The sequence below is a fragment of the Diabrotica virgifera genome, chromosome 7 (genome assembly GCF_917563875.1).
Source record: "Diabrotica virgifera virgifera chromosome 7, PGI_DIABVI_V3a".
NCBI lineage: Eukaryota > Metazoa > Arthropoda > Insecta > Coleoptera > Chrysomelidae > Diabrotica > Diabrotica virgifera.
The window spans coordinates 102,145,822-102,167,872 of NC_065449.1; the positions used below are offsets into that span (position 1 = coordinate 102,145,822).

Here is a 22,051-nt window from a genome sequence, read left to right on the forward strand (position 1 = left end):
CCTCGTCCCCCACTCTGGTTTCCGGCTCTGGGGATTTTAATTAGTTATGTCATGGTCTACTTATTCCCAAATTTTGGTGCACCATCTTAATCACGAACGTCGTAAAAAACCCCTTACATTTTTTATATCCACCCCTTTGTCGGCCACGCACCGTTCCACTCCTGGAGATTTTACTTAGTTACGTCATGACCTACTTATTCCCAAATTTTGGTGCACTATCTCGATCATGAGCGTCACAAAAAAAAACGGGACTTTGACCCCTTATAACTACCTTCCTCCCCCACTCTGGTTTCCGGCTCTGGGGATTTTACTTATTTGTTATGGTCTACTTATACCCAAATTTTGGTGCACTGTCTCAATCACGAACGTCGCAAAAAACCCCTTATTTTTGTATTCACCCCTACCATCACCCCTTTGTCGGCCACGCAGCGTTGCGCCCCTAGAGATTTTACTTAGGTACGTCATGACCTACTTATTCCCAAATTTTGGTGCACTATCTCGATCATGAGCGTCATAAAAAAAATAATAAAAACCGCGACTTTGACCCCTTATAACTACCCTCGGCCCCACTCTGGTTTCCGGCCGTTGGTGAAAGTCATGTACACAAATAATTCAACATATCCACGTATAGTTTTTCCATATTACTTATCACGCACAAAATCCGCTCCCAGCTCTCAGACTATTGTTTCTATCCATTATAAACTTTGAGCGAATCGCCATGCAGCTAATGTGCTCTTCATCTGCTTAGTTTTTATAATTTTTGCAAAACGTAAAAACAGACAGACACAAGCAATGATGCCAATAATTGTTGCAGAGAAGAAATAAATTTACCTATATCAACAATCATGTCAGCTAATGTATTTTTTTTGTTTCAACAATTTTTTCTTTAATTCTGGATCGTGTTACGGGGGAAATTCCCCTGTCCCCCTTAGATCTGCCACTGTTCAGTAGTTTTCTACAGATAAAGCGGAACTGCAGCAATGCTTGGATTAATAAGTGTGAAACATTCATGGAAACAAAATAATTCTTATGTCGTTCTAGCAGCACATTTTCTATGGCACTTCTTCAGTTATTTGAGGACTTTTAGGAGGTTTTCTGAAGACTAAAATACGATGCATCTATTTTTGACCACGAATTCATATGCATGAAGAAAGTGGCTTCTTTCAATAATAAAATATTTTCGTTCACTTGACCGTGAATTAGTGGACTTAACATAAACCGAGCACCTGAATCCAATAACTTCAGAATAATAGTTTTTCAGACCTAGGTCCCATGGACTTTTTTTAATCTACGCACTGAGAACTATCATTCATCGAACTTTCGTTAAATTTGACCGTTGCCACTTTTCCATAAGGAGTGTTGCAGGGTCCATTATATTTTATTGATAAGTTTGTTGATGTTACAGCTTACAAATTAGGAAATCTTTATATTTCAAAAATCAAAAGAGATATGTATAGAAATATAAAGTTTCAAAGCTATACTAAAATCACAACAAAGATGCACTAGAAATAAACAAACCAAGACACTTGCACGTTACGAGGAGTACGCCCAAATAATGATTTACAATGTATAAACCTTGTAAATCATGATTTGGGAGTGCTCCTCGTAACATGCAAGTGTCTTGGTTTGTTTATTTCTAATGCATCTTTATTGTGATTTTACTATAAGTAAATTTGCCACACGACAGACTAATAAAATGCAGTGATTCCTCTCGCAATCCGCTTTTTTAATTTCTAGGCTTCCTTCTCCTTTATTTATTATGCTAATCCCTAGGTACTTAAACTCGTGAACTTTCTTGAAAGAATATTTATTTCTAATTGTTTTTCTGTATTTAGTTGCGTGATTCCGTTTGTGTCTTATTATATTTCCAGTTACTTGTGATTTAATAATTAAAACAAGACATTTTGATTCGTAAGAATGTCTTTAATTAAAATATATTCTTTACTACAATGATACCTTGAATTTAATTAACGAACAATTTGTAATAATTTAAGATTTTATTGAAAACTTTCCAAATTTTTATATGGTGAAAATTCAAAAAGAATGAGACACAATACATTAATGAAACACAGTCACAATATAAATATTATATTGACTGCACATTATAGTCGGCTCGCTAATCTCAGACACTACTGTTTAGTTATTTTAGTAATTATTTTTTTGCGAAGTTTGACATTTTGACAGACCAGACGTGACTGGAAATTACTATACATTCTCCAAGCACACGTGCTCATAGCCAATACCAAGCACACATGCTCATAGCCAATATTAAGAGTAAATAAACATAAATAATGAAAAAAGCATAAAACTTCCGCCAATCAATAATTATTTATTTACAACATAACATAATGTAGTGATAACATGAGAAAATTATTCATTGTAAAAAATAAAAATATTTTGATGAAATAAATTCCACAAAATTGTACGAGTTTAGTATACAACCCCACTATTTCAAATAATTCTTCTTTTTTAATGAAAAAGTAAAGTTGGATTTATAGTTTGACGTAGCGTAGACGTAGACGCAACGGAGACGTAAGAAACGGCCTGGAGACATAAGAAAATAAAATGTCAATTTATAATTCGACGTAGCGGAATTTTTGCGCATGAGTAGAAACAATGACTTAATTCAACAACATAGCCTATAAATTATACGAACCGTAAACAAACTTTGTGTTTATTTATTTATTATAATATTTATCCGTTTTGTGTGTTATAATGGATTAGGAAATAAACGAAGGTGCTGTGGAATTTCTATTTATGTTGTTTCATTTCCTGGTCTTTAAAATGTTCATTGGATTTAATTATTGTATGTGTATGGATAACCCCGAATTAACAGACTAATAAATAAACAACTTATATTTATCTGAAATATTGAAACTACACTATGATATATTTTTATTAAATTAATAACTTAACATCCATTGTATTTAACAAATAATTAACAAAATTCGAATATGTTGACAAACAACTTTTTACAAAAGGGATGAGGGGGCCGGTCCACTTTGAGTGACAGAACAAAATTATTCTTCCTTGTGATTGGCCAGACGTAAGAAACGCACTGTAAAAGATGAAAGTTGGTCATCTCTTCAGTTCCGTTACGTTTCTCTTACGTTCCGTCAGGCGCTTGCGTTCATTTATAAACACGAGTACACAAAATTCGGTGTTGATCTTTTCCAGTGCGTCTCCGTTGCGTCTACGTCTACGCTACGTCAAACTATAAATCCGACTTAAGTTTATTTGAGCTGTATAGTGTGAGGTAGGAATTTTTGTGTTGTATGTTTCCTACTCTGAATCTGTCAAAATTCGTCTGAGTTGAGCGAACGGAGTTTATTAATATTTACTAATAACAACTGTAAAAATATATTCAAACGTAAGTGCGGGATGTTTCAAAACTTCATGAACCTTGGAAATACGCATGCCCGAAAAAAAAATGAATCCTAAAAATATAATAATAATAGTCTCCCGTTTTATACCGCTCACGTGGCTTTGGGAGTATAGCAGGGTAGTCTGCTATATCTAGGGCCTACGGTATACAAGGAAGGTAACAGGGCCAGTGCTACGCTTCAACCGCCTATTATTACCCCTGGTTTTACCCAAGGTACTCATTTTATTCAGGCTGAGTCGACCTGGGGCCTATAAACATTTTTTAAAAATGTTTAGTTGTTCTTGCCGGCGGTAGGATTTGAACTCCGGACCACCGGCACGCTAGCCTAGCACACTACCACTCGGCTACGCCGGCCCCCTAAAAATATAACTATTGTAATTTCATACTGAATTTTATATATATATATATATATATATATATATATATATATATATATATATATATATATCGGTTTTAAAACGTTCTCCTACGTCTTCCGATGCCTAGTCGCCATTCACTTCGGTCCATCCAAAGGTCTTCATCCAATTCTCTTTCTCTCATTTCTCGATTTATGCCTTCTCTCCAACTCAGGCGGGGTCTTCCTCTTTTTCGTCTACCATGAGGGGTCCACGTTAGGATTTGTTTCGGGAGTCGTTCTTCGGACATTCTTTGTACGTGTCCATACCATCTAAGCTGTTTGGTACTAATGTCATCTACTATTGTGTGTTTCACATTCATTATTTCCCTAATTCTGTTGTTGGTTACCCTTTCTAATCTTGATTTTCCTGCTGAGCGCCTCCAGAAATCCATTTCTGTTGCTTCAAGTTTTCTCTTGTATCTTTCTTTTATTTGCCATACTTCACTGCTGTAAGTGATTATACTCTTAACAATTGTATTGTATATTCTATGTTTGTTGTTGTTTGATATTGACTGGTCCCAGAGGATGCTATTGAGAAGGGTAATTGCTTTTCTTCCCTGGTTGTTTCTTTCTTCTATCGTCCGGTCTACGCTTCCTTCTTGTGTGATGGTCATACCAAGGTATTTATATGCGTCGCAATGTTTAATAATTTCGCCATTCCCCAGTGTAAGGTCCTGCTGTGTCCCACCGATACACATATATTCGGTCTTCTTTATGTTTATTTCCAAACCACCTTTTTTGTACTCCTCTATTAATTTCCTTGTCATATATTCTATATCATCGTAGTCTTGCGCTAGTACAAGTTGGTCGTCTGCAAATGACAAAGTGTATATTGTATTGTTGCTGATCGGTAATCCCATGTTTTTGCATTTGCGTTTCCAAAGTTTTAGAGTTTGTTCGAGGTAGATCTTAAATAATGTCGGTGAAAGGCAGCACCCTTGTTTTAGGCCTTTGCTAATTTGGAATCCTCTCGATAGCCTGCTTCCAACTTTCACCCTTGATGCAGTTTTGGTATACAATTGTTTCGTCGCTGTTATTAAATTTGCGCTTATATTGGTTTTCTCTAATGCTTCCCATAGTTTGTTTTGTGGGATGCTATCATACGCTTTTCTTAAGTCCACATATAACAGATGCACCTCCTGGTTGACGGCCAGTTTCTTCTCAATAATCTGTGTAATACAAAACAGATGGTCAACCGTTGATCTCCCTGCCCTGAATCCTGCCTGTTCTTCAGCTTCTATATCTTTATATTCGTTTTCGATTTTATTTTTAATCAGTTTTCCGTATATTCGGCTGATCGAGTTCGTTACAGCGATGCCTCTGTAGTTGTCACATTGATCCCGTCTGCCTTTTTTATGTATGGTGGATATCCATGATGTCTTCCATTCTTCTGGGATTTCCGCTCCGTTGATGCATCTTTGAAAGAGTTTAGCCAGGTTTTCATATAATTTTGTTGTGCCATATTTTATTAGTTCAGCTGGTATGTTCCCTGGTCCTGGTGCTTTGTTATTTTTTAAAAACTTACATACTTCTTCTACTTCTTTTGTTGTTACCCGTAATGGTGAGGCTAAGATATTTACATTGCTGGTATCACTGTTATTTAAAAATTCCGCTCTGTCCTCATTTAGGAGTTTTTCAAAATATTCGTCCCATTGATCCGGTGTGATTGCTGATATTATATCTCTTTTCTTTTCCTGTCGTAGCGATTTTAATACTTTCCAACTTTCTGTACTTCTCCGTCCTCCTAAATGTGTGTTAATCATGTTACACTTTTGCTCCCAAGCCTCATTCTTCTTTTGGCATATCATTTTTCGCACTTTAGCTTGGACCCTCTTGTATTCTACCTTATCGGCGTCGGTCCTTGTGTTCAGAAATTTTTTATACTTCTCTCTTTTATTTTTAATCTCTTGTTCTATTTCTTCGTCCCACCAATACGGAGTTTTTCTGTGGTTTTTTATTTGGAGTCCGAGGGCCTCTGTTGCTGCTTCCTGAAGACATGTTTTTATATAATGATAATGCTCTTCATTGCTGGTAAATTGCATGGTTTCTAACTTTTTATCTAATCTACTCCTGTATAAATCCCTCACGCTTTCTTGTTCTAAGCTGTTTAGGTTGTATTTCTTTTCTGTTAATTTTTCTATTTCCGCTGCAGCTTCTTTTAAATCTCTTGCTCTATCTATTCCTATTGTGAGCTTTGTTTTTAATAGATGGTGGTCACTGCCGCAAGTGGCTCCTCTATATACCCGCACATCCTGTACAATCAATTTAGTCTTTTGTCTTATGATTGTATAGTCTATGATTGATTTCAGCCCTCGGGTATTTTGTGTCCATGTATATTTATGGATATCTCGGTGTTGGAAGAATCCGTTTGTATACTGAATTTTATAAAGTATTAAAAACTACTGTTAGAATGTCTCGCTATCAGAATGCACTGCAGACAAATAAATGTTTTCAGTACTGTCGGATTTCATACTTTCGGCCGTAGTGAGTGACTCAAGTTTGTAACGATTGCGCATCTAGCTCGCCAGCGCATCGAAAGCACGCCGTTCCCCCAGTCTTCCCACCACTACCGACGAATGTTAGGAGATGAGTTCGCCGGAATTGTATAAAATAGCGATCGAGGTAAGACTCAACGAGCTGCAGAACTGATCAGGAACTCAACTGACTACCAGAAATTATCTGGTGGCCAACTGGGATTTATTTTACTAAGTTCATCTTCATCCTTACACCAACTGCCTGTCCTTTATCGACATCTTCTTGTCTTCTTCTTCTTTTGGTATAGACATGACTCTGTCTGTTTTTTTCAATGTGCCTCTTTATCGACGTGTGCGAATGTATTAAGCGCTGTATTTTTCACGTCTATACCCGAATTGCGTAAAGATGGAATCCAAGGTCGCGTGATCACTTAATGCAAGCATCGACCGGTCGTTCGCAGCCAGGCCTTCTAAGAACTGTTTACACCGTCATTATTTGTATTTCGCACTTCCGCTGGTGAATTTCGTTAGACAGTGCCTAAAATTCGGTTTTGCTGAGCGGTGTAAACGTGGGAAAAGTGGTTACATCGGGAGAGAAACGTTTAAGAGTGCGTGCCGTTCACATGATCAGTCCATTTTTTCAGCGACTAGACTATAGTAATTATATTTATTTTATTTACAGACAGTCGTCTGTAGACCTGATTCAAACCTTCGCTGAGGAGTAAATATTATTATATTATTTTATTTTTATTTAAATTAAACCTGTGTTTTAATGAGTCTGTGGTGTAACAGAGCTACCCGCCACAAGTTCATGAAATTTTGTAGGACCAATATTTTTGTACTGTGGAAAGAAACAAACCATAGAAATAAAGAAACTATAAAGATAATTCAAGTGTGGTCAGAAATATTTATTAATACATCTATTTTACTACAACTATCTATTCAAATCTACCACCTATTATTAAAACCTCCAACTGGTCGATTGAAACCTGGAGCTGGCAATCTCTGTAAACCTCTTGGACCTGGTCTTGGTCCACCTCTATTAAAGTGAGGATTGGCTGCCCTCGGACCATTAGGTGCACTCATTCTAGGACCCATACCTCTTGGTGCTCCAAGTCCTGCCATCCCACCATCGGGATGACCGAATCCCCTATCAGGACCGCCAAAGCCTTCAAGATTTTCTTCCATTCTATTTGGCCCCCCAAATCTATTGGAGCCTCCAGCATCAAATCTTTCTGGTCCTGCAGGCATCCTAACCGGACCTCTTGTATCAAATCTATCTGGTCCAGGAATATCAAATTTATCCGGACCATCAACTCCGAATCTCTTAGGTGGTCCTCCAGGTCCTAGTCTATCTTGAGTGTTCGGTCCAAATTTATCAGAACCGCCAGGGCCAAATCTATCGGAACCGCCAGGACCAAATCTATCGGGACCGCTTGGTCCAAGCCGATCCGATCCTCCAGGTCCTAATCTATCTGGTCCTCCAGCTCCTAATCTATCTGGTCCTCCAGGTCCTAACCGATCTGGTCCTCCAGGTCCTAACCGATCTGGTCCTCCAGGTCCAAAACGATCGCGTCCTCCAGGTCCAAACCGATCTTGTGCTCCAGGTCCAAATCGATCTGGTGCTCCAGGTCCAAACCGATCTGGTCCTCCAGGTCCAAACCGATCTGGTCCTCCAGGTCCAAACCGATCGGGTCCTCCAGGTCCAAACCGATCGGGTCCTCCAGGTCCAAACCGATCGGGTCCTCCAGGTCCAAACCGATCTGGTCCTCCAGGTCCAAACCGATCGGGTCCTCCAGGTCCAATCCGATCGGGGCCTTCAGGTCCAATCCGATCCGGAACTCCGGTGCCAAGTCGATCTGGTCCGGGTCCAAATCGATCTGGTCCCCCAGGTCCAAACCGATCTGGTCCTCCGGATCCGAACCGATCTGGTCCTGCAGGACCAAACTGATCTGGTCCTCCAGGACCAAAACGGTCTGGCCCTCCACGTCCAAATCTATCTTGTTCTCCACGTCCAAACATATTTGGTCCTCCAGGTCCAGGCCCCAATCGTTCAGGAACTCTTGTTCCCATCATACCTGGACCGCCAACTGACAATCTATTTTGATCGAGTGGAAATTTATCAAAATTACCTGGACCAAGCCGAGTAGCACCAAATTTATTTGGTCCACCGAATGCTAAAGCATTGTCTACATCTAACGAAACCTTATTATCGTCTGATTTTAGTTGCGAAAGATCGAAATTTAATTTGTGTTGACTTCGCTTTGGTGATCCAGGGGTAATATTTGTCATAGTGGTGTCATTTGAAGTCATACTTTTAACGTTATTTACTATACTAGCGAGACTTGCAACATTAATATTTAATAGTTTACTTAAATCAACATTCGGCATAGAAGGATTAGATGCAGGAGCTTTCCCCAATCCTAATAAATCAGCACTTTTTGATGTAGAAGCATTTTTCTTGATAATATTACTCATAAGATCTGATATTAAGTCTTTAGCACTCTTTACATTAGGTTTTGCGCTATCATACTTGAGAATATCTTCTAATACAGTTTTTGTTCGTTCAATTTCCTTATCTTTGACTGATTTAACAACATCGTCAAATGTATATTCTTCTTCATCAGAATCTACTGTTACCTTTTTAACCTGTTTATCTGATTCTTTTTCTTTTCTTTCCTCGTCTTCATTTTCCTCCTCAGAATCAATGTTAACAAGCTGAAAAATATCGATAATTAAAATGTGTAAAACATTTGGAATAGAATAATTATTTAATGAAGACAGCATTTGACTCGAAGTAAATTACTTGATATATTTATATTTGTAAACAGTAATTGGTGTATGTACCGGATGACCCAATAAGAATGGCTCTCGGCCATATCTCAGGAACCGTTTATAGTACAGCAACTCACTAAGAGATCGGAACACTCCTTGCTCTGGAAATGTATTTTTTGATCGGTATCGAAGAATATTAAGTATCTTGTGTCAAAATGTCAAAAATTATGGGAATCGATAGAAACCTTCTAAACATTATTAAAAATCGTAAAATTGGCCCTCGGAAAATGGACACATTTACTGAGGAGAAAAATGTAACCTGCTACGTCTCATATTGAGGAAAAAGGTGACTCAGGAAAATAAAAATGTGTGTGGGTAAAAAATATAAGAGATGTAAGAAGATGAATAAAACACTGGACAGGTATGGTTATGCGCTCACTAATAAGAATGCCACAATTTGGGATAATGATGATGACCAACTCTGATGATCACTGATGATAACTCACATAATTCAAGAAAACAAAGGTTTAAAAGTTTTGAGGCGTAATACGAGTAACATCGGTAACAAAAATATGTACAAAATCAGAAACAAAGATGGCAACATTGCCACGGATAAAGCCGAAATCCTCAAGGTTGTCGAATCGTTTTATCGCGAAATGTATGAGAGCACCAACGAAAGGCAAGATCAGCCCCTGCCCAAAATCACAAACCAGGGATCAGAATTAATGCCAGAAGTAACACCACATGAAGTTAAAAAGGCACTTTCAGAAATGAAAAATAATAAATCCCCTGGCGATGACGGAATAGTAATCGAGGCAATCAAACAAGGTGGAAATAAAATTATCCAGGCTTTGGCCAAACTTTTCACCCAATGCATTTACCAAGGAAAAACTACTTCTCAATGGAACAATTTATTACACAAAAAGGGTGACATAACAGATCTGAAAAACTACCGCCCTATCAGTTTGCTATCACACATATATAAACTTTTCACAAACATTATCAGAAAAAGACTGGAGGCTAAGTTAGACTTCTATCAACCTAGAGAACAAGCTGGATTTAGATCTGGATATAGCACTAACGACCACTTACTGGTAATAAAAAACTTAATAGAGAAGTCTGCGGAATACAACAAACCATTGGCACTGATATTCGTGGACTACGAGAAAGCATTCGATACCATAAGACAGCAGAAAATGTTAAAAGCATTGACAGAATGCCGAATAGACCATCGCTACATTAACATGATCAAATATATCTACCAAACGGCAACGGCTAGCGTAAGACTGTCTGAACAACAAACAAATACATTCTGTATACAGCGAGGAGTACGGCAGGGAGACACCATCTCACCAAAGCTGTTCACAACCCTTTTAGAACACACACATTTAAGAAGGCAGATCTAAACGAATATGGTATCAATATAAATGGAGAGAAGCTCAGTCATTTGAGATTCGCAGATGACATCGTCCTTATTCGCGGTGTGCAAGTACATCGTCCTTATTCTCGTACAAGGGAAACGAGAAACGACCGTGCGCGAGTCGCGTAGAAATATTGCAACTATCTTAAATAATTCATATTGTCAATTGAAATTGTCAAATTGACGTATATTTCATACCTTCTGTCAGTGAAGCTGAAAAATTATATATTGCTCCACAATATTGATATGATATGCAATTATTATATAAAGGTAAATTTAATTAATTGTATTTTGCTTGCAGTACTGCATTTTAATAACTAATTTTATTTACTACATACAATTGTTTACGTTTGCATAACATAACCTGCATCTTATTTTTTCTTCTTATTATTTTTTTGGACTATGGCCTTGACAATTATCCAGTAACCAGGACTAATATAATTGGCCAATATAATTAAAAGTGCGAATTAAAGTACAGAGCGTAGAAAGAGGTCGCTTTGCCGAACTTGCACGGTCCCAATAGCCGATCGTATGGATGATGCAATAATAATGTTGAACAAATTATATTACGCTTCCTTAGAGGTCGCACTAAAGATTAACATCAACAAGACGCAAATAATGACTAATCTGGTGCTAAATCGTAATATTGTTGTTGATGGAATGGATATTGAGCAGACTGCATCTTATAAGTACTTGGGACATGAAATTCGGTTGGGACGAGATAACCAGACGTGCGAACTCCCACGTCGCATAGGATTAGCCTGCGCAGCGTTTGGTAAACTTAACTATGTATTTAAATCGGACTTGCCCATATGCCTCAAAAGGAAAATCTTTGACCAATGTGTGTTGCCTGTACTCACTTATGGAGCCGAAACATTAACACTAACAAAAAAGGTAGTGAACAAGATTCGCGTAACTCAGAGGGCTATGGAGCGCCAGATGTTGGGTGTCTCCCTGAGAGACCGAATCCCAAACGAAGAAATACGCCGTAGAACAAAAACAATAGACGCTGTCGAAAAAATCGCGTCGCTTAAGTGGAATTGGGCAGGACATGTCGCCAGATTGCCAGACAACCGATGGACAAAACGTATTGTCGAGTGGAGGCCGCGAGAAGAAGCACTACGGAGCAGAGGACGCCCACTAACCAGATGGGCCGATGATTTGAAACATGTTATCGGTAACTGGATGCAAGCCGCACAAAATAGAGATGAATGGAAAGAGCTGAGGGAGATCTATGTCCAGCAGTGGACGCGTACGGGTTGATGATGATGATGATGACCAACCTGTTATAATGAACAGGTCTTCTAAAGAATGACTTACCAAGATTTGACATATTGGCGGATCCAGAGAGGGGGCCATGCCCCCCTCCCCCGAAAAATATAAATTTAAATGAAGTAAAAGACAGACGTACTCTCAATCATTTATTGTAACTTCCGACGACCGGTTTCGCTCTCTAAATTATGCAGAGCATCTTCAGGTCAACGGTTACAAGTCACTAAATGATTCGGATACAAGGAGCTACTACCTCAGTATTCATTAACATGATGTTTTTGCTTAAGTTATGCTAACGGGATATGGTTACGGAGAATGTTACAAAGCTAAATAAGTTTATGGGATTTAGGAATTCTTGAGGGCGAAGAGATAGTTGTTGAGAGACAACCAACAAATCTGTGCCTGTTATTGTGTTTGTGAAGTAAACTTTAGTGAATGTCATATATACAATTTTTTTTAAATTTTGATGGTTTTAAATATTTTTTATTTCTATTTATTAAAAGATTTTGTTTTTATTTATATTTATTAAGGTGGTATGACACAATGTTAAAATGTATATAGTATTTAGGTACAGTTACCGTCACTATTTCAAAACCAATCTTCAACTTAGGGGTATGTACGTGAACTGTAGACTTTCTATTTTAATAGTATCTAGTTAAAATTTCCAAAGAAAGTAGTATATTTTTTATAACTGTACTTAAAGGAGTCCATGTCATAACTTACTTAGTAACTTGTTGTAAAAATTCGTTTTGCATAATAATTTTTGAACTTCGGTAGAAAATAACTATCAGAAACGATTAACTACGCAAAAAGCTTTATTTTAAACAAATTTTCATTGTCCATACTGCCATAATTTTTAACTTAACTGTACCTAAAGGTAAAAATTAATGTTAAAAGCTGCAATCTGGGGATTTTGTTCATATTACAGCATTAAGTTGGCATTTTTCTAGTGATAAATTAGTTCCGCTGTCACTTAATAGATGAGAAGATGAGTTCACATGTCATTTAGTAGATGGCAGCAGTGATGTATTAAATGGCGACAGATGCGCGTTTGCCGGATTTTAAGAAAATCTGCAAACAATTGAAAACGAGTTTTGTAACCACGGAAATACGATGAATCACGCGGTTTTGTTTAGAAAAGTGGCCCCACCCCCCTCTCAGTACACATTTTGGGCCTTGTGACGTTATACAAATGGTTGAAAGTTAAACGAGGCTCAAAATGTCTTAAAGTGTTTACTGAGGGATTATACTAGTTTTGACATAATACATAGATAACCTAAGCTCTCGTATGTTATGTGGGGCGTATCTAAAAACAATTTAAGTTTTATTCACTTTCTGGCAAATTAAATTTTTATAATAACGCAAATAATGCATTGTTCGGATACAATTAGCTTTTTGTAAAGACGATGACATCGACATTTTTACACACATTACATATGCCAATGGCCATTAGTATTTGTTGAGGCATTATCCTAATAAAAAAATTGTAGACAAAACAATATTGTATATTCATTGATTAATTTATGTCAAAAATTTCCGTAAGTGAAAAAAAATATTGAAATTTACTGGAGTAATAATTAGATAAACCGATATGCAGACGATACAGTTGTGGTTGCTAGCAGTATTGATGAACTTCAGCATCTTATGAACAGGGTACCTACAAAGAGCGAGTGAAAAAAGAGAATTTAACCTTCAACATAAATAAAACAAAAATAGACACTAGTGAGCAAAACTCAAAAACCTGCCAGACAATTGAAAATAAAAAACCAATTCAACACGTAGAATTATATGTATACCTTCGAACAGTCGTCAACTCGAAATGGGATCAAAAAATCGAAATATATTCAGAGTATAACCAGAGCTACATTCAACATGAGAAATATATTCAATCATTGCGAAATATCTATCCCACTAAAAATATGGCTGCTAAAATGCTATGTATTTCCAGTCTTGTTGTATGGAGCAGAGACCTGGACAATAACGGAAACATTATCGAAAAGGCTAGATGTATTCGAAATGTGGGTGTACCGACGTATCCTCAAAATATTCTGGACGACTCACACCACCAACGAATAGGTATTGCGCCGAATGGGAAAACAAAAAGAAATATCTTTCACAATTAAAAAACGAAAACGTGAACACCTCGGTCATATATTATGAGACATGATAAATATCGTATACTGCAGCTGATAATATAGGGTAAAATAGAGAGTAAACGTGGACCCGGAAGAAGAAGACACTCATGGCTTCAAAACTTACGCCAATGGTTTGGACTAACATCGGTCGAGTTATAGACACGCAGTAAACAAAATTAAAATTGCTATGATGATAGCCAACTTCCACAACGGACAAGGCACATGAAGAACAAGAATTAGAAATGAGATGAAAATGTAAAATTTTCCGAGGAAAAAAAACTTCCCGTGTTGACATTCCAACATACAAATCAATGGTATCACCCTTCAGCTACTACTACTTCAACCCCAAGCTATCAGTCACAATAAGATTGAGAACACTAAAATGTTATGTGTGGTCTCTATTACTATTTGGCTGTGAGACCTGGACATTAAAACAGTATGATGTCAACAAACTGAATTCATTCGAAATGTGGATGTACCGCCGAATGCTAAGAATAAGCTGGACCACCAAAACTACAAATGAAGAAGTACTGGAAATAATGAGCACACGTCCGCATCTGGTCAATACAATCAAAATTAGAAAGACGTCATATCTAGGACACATAATGCGCCATAGGGAATTTGAGTAGCTTCAGGTAATATTAGAAGGCAAAATCGAAGGTAAAAGGGGTATAGGAAGAAAGAAAAAATCTTGGCTCCGAAACATCAGAGATTGGACCCACACAACAGGGAATGACTTAATTCATCAAGCCCAGAACAGAGAGAAATTTGCCATATTGATCGCCAACCTCAATAGAGAAGGCACTTAGGAGGAGGAGGACAACGCAAGAGACCCTAAGAGGTAGTTTTCGGTCCCGATTAAACCCCAATTAGCTAACCGGGACATAAAATACTGGTCCTAAGGCTCAAAGATAGACAGAAAGTAACTTGTGAAGTGGTTACGATTGATTTGATTTAAGATGATAATTGGGGGTGATTTTCCCGAGGTTTTTGACCAAAAAAAAGGGACCAACTATATTTTGAGCATTTGCTTAGTTTTGATGCTACAAACTAAAAAAAAACAAAAATAAATATTTTTTAAACACTTTAAAAAAGTTGTAATGAGTTTTCCCCAAAAAAGTGCATCATTTTTTGGTTATTTTACGTTGAAATATTCACTTTGAAATTTGGCGGATATGAAACTATTTTTTATTAGCTACAACTTTGTTTCAACTGGGTCCATAGAGTTCATAATATACAGCGTGTCTACTTACGTTGGAAACATATGGGAAACTTTTTTATTATTAATTTTACGAAAAAAAGTTATTCTTTATAAAAAGTTCTGCATGCCCCAAAACCTAAGATTCAATCATCAGATATAAAATTTTCTCAATATTATACGAGGTATGTCAAAAAATATGAATTTCGGTCAAGGGTAAAGTACCTTTATTTCTCTCAATATCGAAAAATCTTATGATAAAAAGTTGTTTGGAATTAAAAACTAAGATCAAATATGCAATTACATGCTTCTAATTGAAAAAAAAATTTTTCTCAAATTTATGGTCCGACCCAACGTCGTTTTTAATTATTAACTCTTTTATTATCCATTTTACGAAAAAAAATTATTCTTCATAAAAAGCTCTGCATGGTCTAAAATTTAGGACACAACCATGATATATTAACTTTTATTAATTTTATACGAGGTGTGTCAAAAAATATGAAATTCACTCAAGATTATAATATGTACCTTTATATTTCACAATATTTTAATTAGAAAGATGTAATTGCATATTGAAACACATAGTTTTTAATTCTAAACAACTTTTTTTAATAACCATTTTCAATATTGTGACAAATAAAGGTACTTTACTCTTGAGTGAAATTCATATTTTTTGACATACTTCGTATAAAATTAATAAAATGTGATATCTGATGGTTGCATCTTCGGTCTTAGGGCATACAGAGGTTTTTATAAAGAATACCTTTTTTTCGTAAAAGTAATAATAAAAAAGTTATCGTATGTGTAATAAATAAAAACGAAGTTCAGTATCAATAAATTTGAGAAAAATTTAGAAAATATTTTTTCCAATTAGAAGCATGTAATTGCATATTTGACCTTAGTTTCTATTTCCAAACAACTTTTCATAATAAGAATTTTCGATATTGAGAGAAATAAAGGTACTTTACTCTTGAACGAAGTTTATATTTTTTGACTTACCTCTTATAATATTGACAAAATTTGATATCTGATGATTGAATCTTAGGTTTTAGAGCATGCAGAACTTTTTATAAAGAATAACTTTTTTTCGTAAAATGAATAATAAAAAAGTTTCCCATATGTTTCCAACTTAAGTAGACACGCTGTATAGACCTGGATCCCGGGTACCTAAAAAAAGTTGATTAATAGCAAGCTAAAAATTTGTTAATAGCTTAACGGTGTCTAGTCGGACAAACTTTGATGTATGGTAACACTGGAACAGGGGAAGTTTTATTTGTGGAACAGCTTAAAAATTTGGAACGTCAGACTACGAAAACGTTCCATGTATTTTGTCGGACAGAACTTCCAATTGATTTGTTAGCATTTCATTAAACTTTCATGTAAAAATCAGACTGGTGTTTATCACCAACTGTGTATTTTAATGAGTGGAACACGAAGAACATGTCAAATGACAGTAATCAAGTCGGTTGTTTAGCAGTCTGATGTTTGCATGAGAGTTTAATGAAAGGGTAACAAATCAATTGGATGTTCTGTCCGACAAAATACCTGGTACGTTTTCGTAACCCCCCGTTACGAAGTTCCCCTGTTCCAGTGTTCCCTCCCGTACATCAAAGTTTGTCCGACTAGACACCGTTAAGCTATTAACAAATTTTCAGCTTGCTATTAATCAAGTTTTTTGGGTACGCGGGATCCAGATCTAATACACCATTTTTTTATACTTTTTTAGAAGCTACATATTTTTGCTAAGAATGTTTCTTTCGAATAAAATACTTATTTTTTGAGTTATTTGTAAAAGCCGCCTAAAAACGTGTTTTTTACTCGCAAATAACTCGAATATTAATTTGGTGAAAAAATCTTATAGAACAAAAGTTGCTTAGAATTAGTCAGTTTATCCATTTTCAGACTTTTTTGAACGTATATTTTTTCACCCCCGAGATGGAATAAAACTCACCCTCAGGGCAAAATCTTACATCGGCACACTATCACTTTTCTTGGTTGACATGTTACCTATCTGTATGCCAAATTTCATGTTAATCCAAGCGATTATTTAAAATTTACAGCAAAAAGTGTGATTCAATGTATATATTTACTACATACTTGTATTTCAAACAATTGCAAATTTCTTTATCAGTTTAAAATAAAAATTTTTGACCAGGTAAAGAATTAATAATTGTCACAAAATTACAAATCACATTATTACAAATATAATCTAAATACAATAAGTGATAAAATATTTCCAAATGAAACGTTTTGTATCTATTAGCATTGTTTAAAAAAAGATAAAAATTTGTCTAGTTATACAATGCTATCTATTAATAGTAAGAATTTACCATTTCCAGGTAAAGAATTAAAAACCCTCATCAACTCATCACTGTAAATACAATACAAGTACGATTGAAGGCGAACAGTACCGATCGATCGGTAACGATCATAAGTTCTATTTAGTACGTGGCAACAACGCCGTCGTTAATAGAATTAAAATTCGTCGTTATTAAAATGTTCGAATATATATACGTGCTGCCATCTACTGAAAGAATTGTTAAACGTTTAGTTCCTATGATCACCAACCATTTTGACTGTGGCGTTTACATACCCCCTTAAAAGACTTCTATTTATTAATGTATGTGTTAGTGTAAGATTGACAACGTTTGGATCAAGACGGGTAGAATGTGTATTATGTATGTTAGATGAGGATGTGCAGCTGTAACCTAAATTGTTAAGGTCAATACTTCTTGATGTTTTAATGAAAGGAGTAGTGGTCGTGTAAGGGAAGACCAATCAGAAAGCTTAAAAAGTTGTAGCTAAAATATTAAATTAGCAGTCATATAATAAAAACAGTAATAAATGTGAATTGATAGACAACAATGTAGGTACATGGAACTGAGATATAAATTAAAGGGTGGAGAAATAGAGTAGAAAGAAAGATAGGAAGTAAAATTCAGTTGAAAGTAATTGATTGTAAATTGAGACTATGTTTTAATGATATAAGCAGTGAAGAAATATTAATAAACTATTGAATTAGATAAAAGAAATGAATAGTAATAAATTATATTTTGGGGGTACCTACATTGTATTTTAAAAATTCGTCAATAAATAAATAAGTAAATTCACATCAAAATTAAATTAAAACAAAACAGACAGGACACAAGACGATACAACAAATAATGTGGGAATTTAAGATTGGTCAGGAGCACTGCATAAATAAATAAGTAAATTCACATCAATATTAAATTAAAACAAAACACACAGGACACAAGACGATACAACAAATAATGTGGGAATTTAAGATTGGTCAGGAGCACTGCATTTAATTTATTTAACTGTATTGGTTTTTAGTTCAAGAATCATTTTTTACTTTGTACCCCCAAAATATAATTTATAATTTATTACTATTCATTTCTTTTATCTAATTCAATAATTTATTAATATTTATTCACTGCTTATATCATTAAAACATAGTCTCAATTTACAATCAATTACTTTCAACTTTCAACTGAATTTTACTTCCTATCTTTCTTTCTACTCTATTTCTCCACCCTTTAATTTATATCTCAGTTCCATGTACCTACATTGTTGTCTATCAATTCACATTTATTACTGTTTTTATTATATGACTGCTAATTTAATATTTTAGCTACAACTTTTTAAGCTTTCTGATTGGTCTTCCCTTACACGACCACTACTCCTTTCATTAAAACATCAAGAAATACTGACTTTAACAATGTAGGTTACAGCTGCACATCCACATCTAACATACATAATACACATTCTACCCGCCTTGATCCAAACGTTGTCAATCTTACACTAACACATACATTAATAAATAGAAGTCTTATAATAAATATAAATAAAAACAAAATCTTTTAATAAATAGAAATAAAAATCTTTAAAACCATCAAAATTTTTAAAAAAATTGTATATGACATTCACTAAAGTTTACTTCACAAACACAATAACAGGCACAGATTTGTTGGTTGTCTCTCAACAACTATCTCTTCACCCTCAAGAATTCCCAAATCCCATAAACTTGTTGTTTAGCTTTGTAACATTCTCCGTCTATTCCACCATATCCCGTTAGCATAACTTAAGCAAAAACATCATGTTAATGAATACTGAGGTAGTAGCTCCTTGTATACGAATCATTTAGTGACTTGCAACCGTTGACCTGAAGATGCTCTGCATAGTTTAGAGAGCGAAACCGGTCGTCGGAAGTTAAAATAAATGATTGAGAGTACGTCTGTCTTTTACTTCATTTAAAATGAACTCTCACATGCAACCCATTCAACATATAAATTTAAATATTTACAGTTCAAATGTTTCTAGTTTCAAACACATATCCTCAGAGGTTTAAACAGCTACAAGAAAATAGAGAAAGACTACGACCAATAGTAGAGTCTATAGTGTTCTTAGGTCGACAAAATATTCCTCTAAGAGGCCATCGTGACGATGGCCTTCTGCTTCTGGACGGAGATGCTGGACCTAGCAATGAATTTCAGGGAATTGTTAAGGTTTAAAATCGCATCAGGAGATGAGACTCTTAAATAACACCTATCCATAGCATCTTTCCGACCAACATACATTAGTCTTCTTCTTCTTCAATCTGCCATCTCCGCGAGGTAGGTCAGCAATCATCATAGCTATTCGGATTTTAGAGACGGCTGCTCTGAAAAGTTCATTTAATGTACATCCGTACCATTCTTTGAGGTTGCGCAGACATGATATTCTACGTTTCTCTATGCTTCTTTTTCCTTGGATCTTTCTCTGAATAATGAGTTGGAGCAAGTTGTATCTCTACACACTATACATTAGTAGCACCAACTGATAACATGTTGTGGTGAAGAGATAATTGAACAAATAATGAATCAGGTTCAAAGTGCAAATTATTACTGTCATATTTGACGAAACGACCGACGTATCCCAATTGGAACAGCTTTCTCCAAGTTTATGGCACACACAATAACAACATTAACAAAATTCGTGAAGGCTTTGTCAAGTTCATTGACGCTTATGAGACCATAAAAATAATTAGTAAAAATCAAGAAAAAGGGGAAGAACAACGCCTGAGAGGAGAAGCCTTGGGAATAATAGTATTAAACTTGTTGAAAGAACTGCACTTGGATCCAAAGAAATGTGTAGGAATCGGTACTGACAATTGTAGCGTAATGAGCTATGAAGCGGTCGGTGCAGTAACAGAAATAAATAAGGTCGCAACAAATGCAGTTAGATGTCCTTGCCACCTGAATCATATTTTAGACAACTCCCTTTCAACTTCTATTAATGTCTCGTCCATCAGAAACATAGTGGGAACAATGAAGTTAGTAATATCATTTAACATGTCAGCCAAGAGAAATGAAGTTTCAAAACTGAAACTCGGACAAAATTTAACAATTTTATGCGAAACAAGATGGGTTTAGCGCCATGAAAGCGTAATCCAGTTCAGATCTGGCATTTTACATATAATTGAAACACTGACATCTATCTCAACATGGAAGGATCCCAAGACTCCTACACTTGTATAAACTTTGCTTAATTCTTTATGCACATCTGAGTTCCTAGTGTCAATGATGTCACTGATTGACATACTAAAATTAACATTGCCACTAAGCCAACTTTTACGTTAAAATTTGATGATTTTTCGTTACTAGACAAATAAAAATAATTTAATAACGATAAGTTTAGAATGTCTTTATGGCACTCAAAAGTGTGTGAAAAGTGCCTTAAAACTCACCATTTTAACCCTAATTTTTAAAAGTTTTCAATCAAACCCACGGTATTCCCACAAAAAATTTCATGCCACCCCCCGAAAATCGGTCCTGGATCCTCCCTTGGTACAGAAATAAAATAGAAACCCCTGAAAATTTTTGACTCCTGTCTACTTACATTACTATTATTAATTGAACCGGGACTCTTTTGGTCATGCTTAGGGTTTGGCTTATCTTCATCACTGACGTTTTCTGTTTCTTTTTGATCATCTTTATCTTTAGAATTTGAATCTAAACTGACAAATTTCCTTAATTTTTCTACTCGGTCGGGTTCTTGGAGCTCTAGCTTTTTTAAATAATTTATTAGATTCTGTTGTTCTTCAGTCGAAAGATCTTTGAAATTCTGTAAAAGTGTCTGTAAATCTGAATCTGATAGGTTTTCCATATTACTTGTAGTATTTTTCCCCGGACTTTGATCTAAGTTAGCGTTTTCTTTATTTTGAGATCCTGGACCGGTCATCATTTGTAGGAATCCTGCAGTTGTTACAGGCTTAGTTGTAACTTTCGATGCTTCTGCCATGGCAACCTAGAAAAGAATACATAGGTATATTAATTATACTACTATTTTATTTAATGTTTAATTTAATCTATAAAGTCGATTCGCTTTTCTGAGACACAACTGTCTAGTGACGTTAGTAATTTCTTTTTTGGGAACTTCAGTTGCTAGACGTGACTGAAAATTACTACACAACCAAACATACCTGCTCTTAGCCAATATTATTAATAATAAACAGACATAAATAACATAAACCTTACGCCAATCGATAATAATTTATTTACACCATTATAATGTATTGATAACAAATGAGAAAATTATTTATTGTACAAAATAAAAATAGTTTGTAGCAATAAACTCCACAAAATTTTATGAGATTAGTATACACTCCCACCTCCCACTATTTCTAATAATTCTTCTTTTTTAATGAAAGATTAAGTTGATTTGAGCAGTTAATAGTTGTGTTGTATGTTTCCTATTCCGAATGTGTCAAAGTGAATATCGGCAGCGCGAATTCAGTATATCAATAAAACATAACACAAAAATTTCAAAAAATTAAATTAAAATGTCAAACATGAAAAATGTTTGCAAGGGCCACACTTTTTGGACCGAAAAGCTTTTTGGTTCGTAAATAATACACGTAATATACTCAATTTAAAAGCTCATAATCTTCATATTCAATGCAATGCTACGGAGTTACTTCCCATGCACCTGGAAGGTTGCACAAATCATCATGA

General features: G+C 35.5%; 1 protein-coding gene across 4 annotated transcripts in view; it reads right to left on the reverse strand.

The window, feature by feature from the left end:
• Positions 1–7,143: 7,143 nt before the first annotated feature.
• Positions 7,144–22,051, reverse strand: part of LOC126887888 (uncharacterized) — a 168,895-nt gene continuing 153,987 nt past the window's right edge. For all 4 annotated transcript variants that reach the window (XM_050655783.1, XM_050655781.1, XM_050655784.1 and 1 more), the window contains 2 exons: positions 20,937–21,344; positions 7,144–8,974 (listed from right to left, as the gene is read on the reverse strand). In XM_050655783.1, coding sequence (XP_050511740.1) covers positions 7,205–8,974; positions 20,937–21,344 — 2,178 coding nt within the window. In that variant the 3' untranslated portion in view covers positions 7,144–7,204. The remainder of the gene's footprint in view (positions 8,975–20,936; positions 21,345–22,051) is intronic.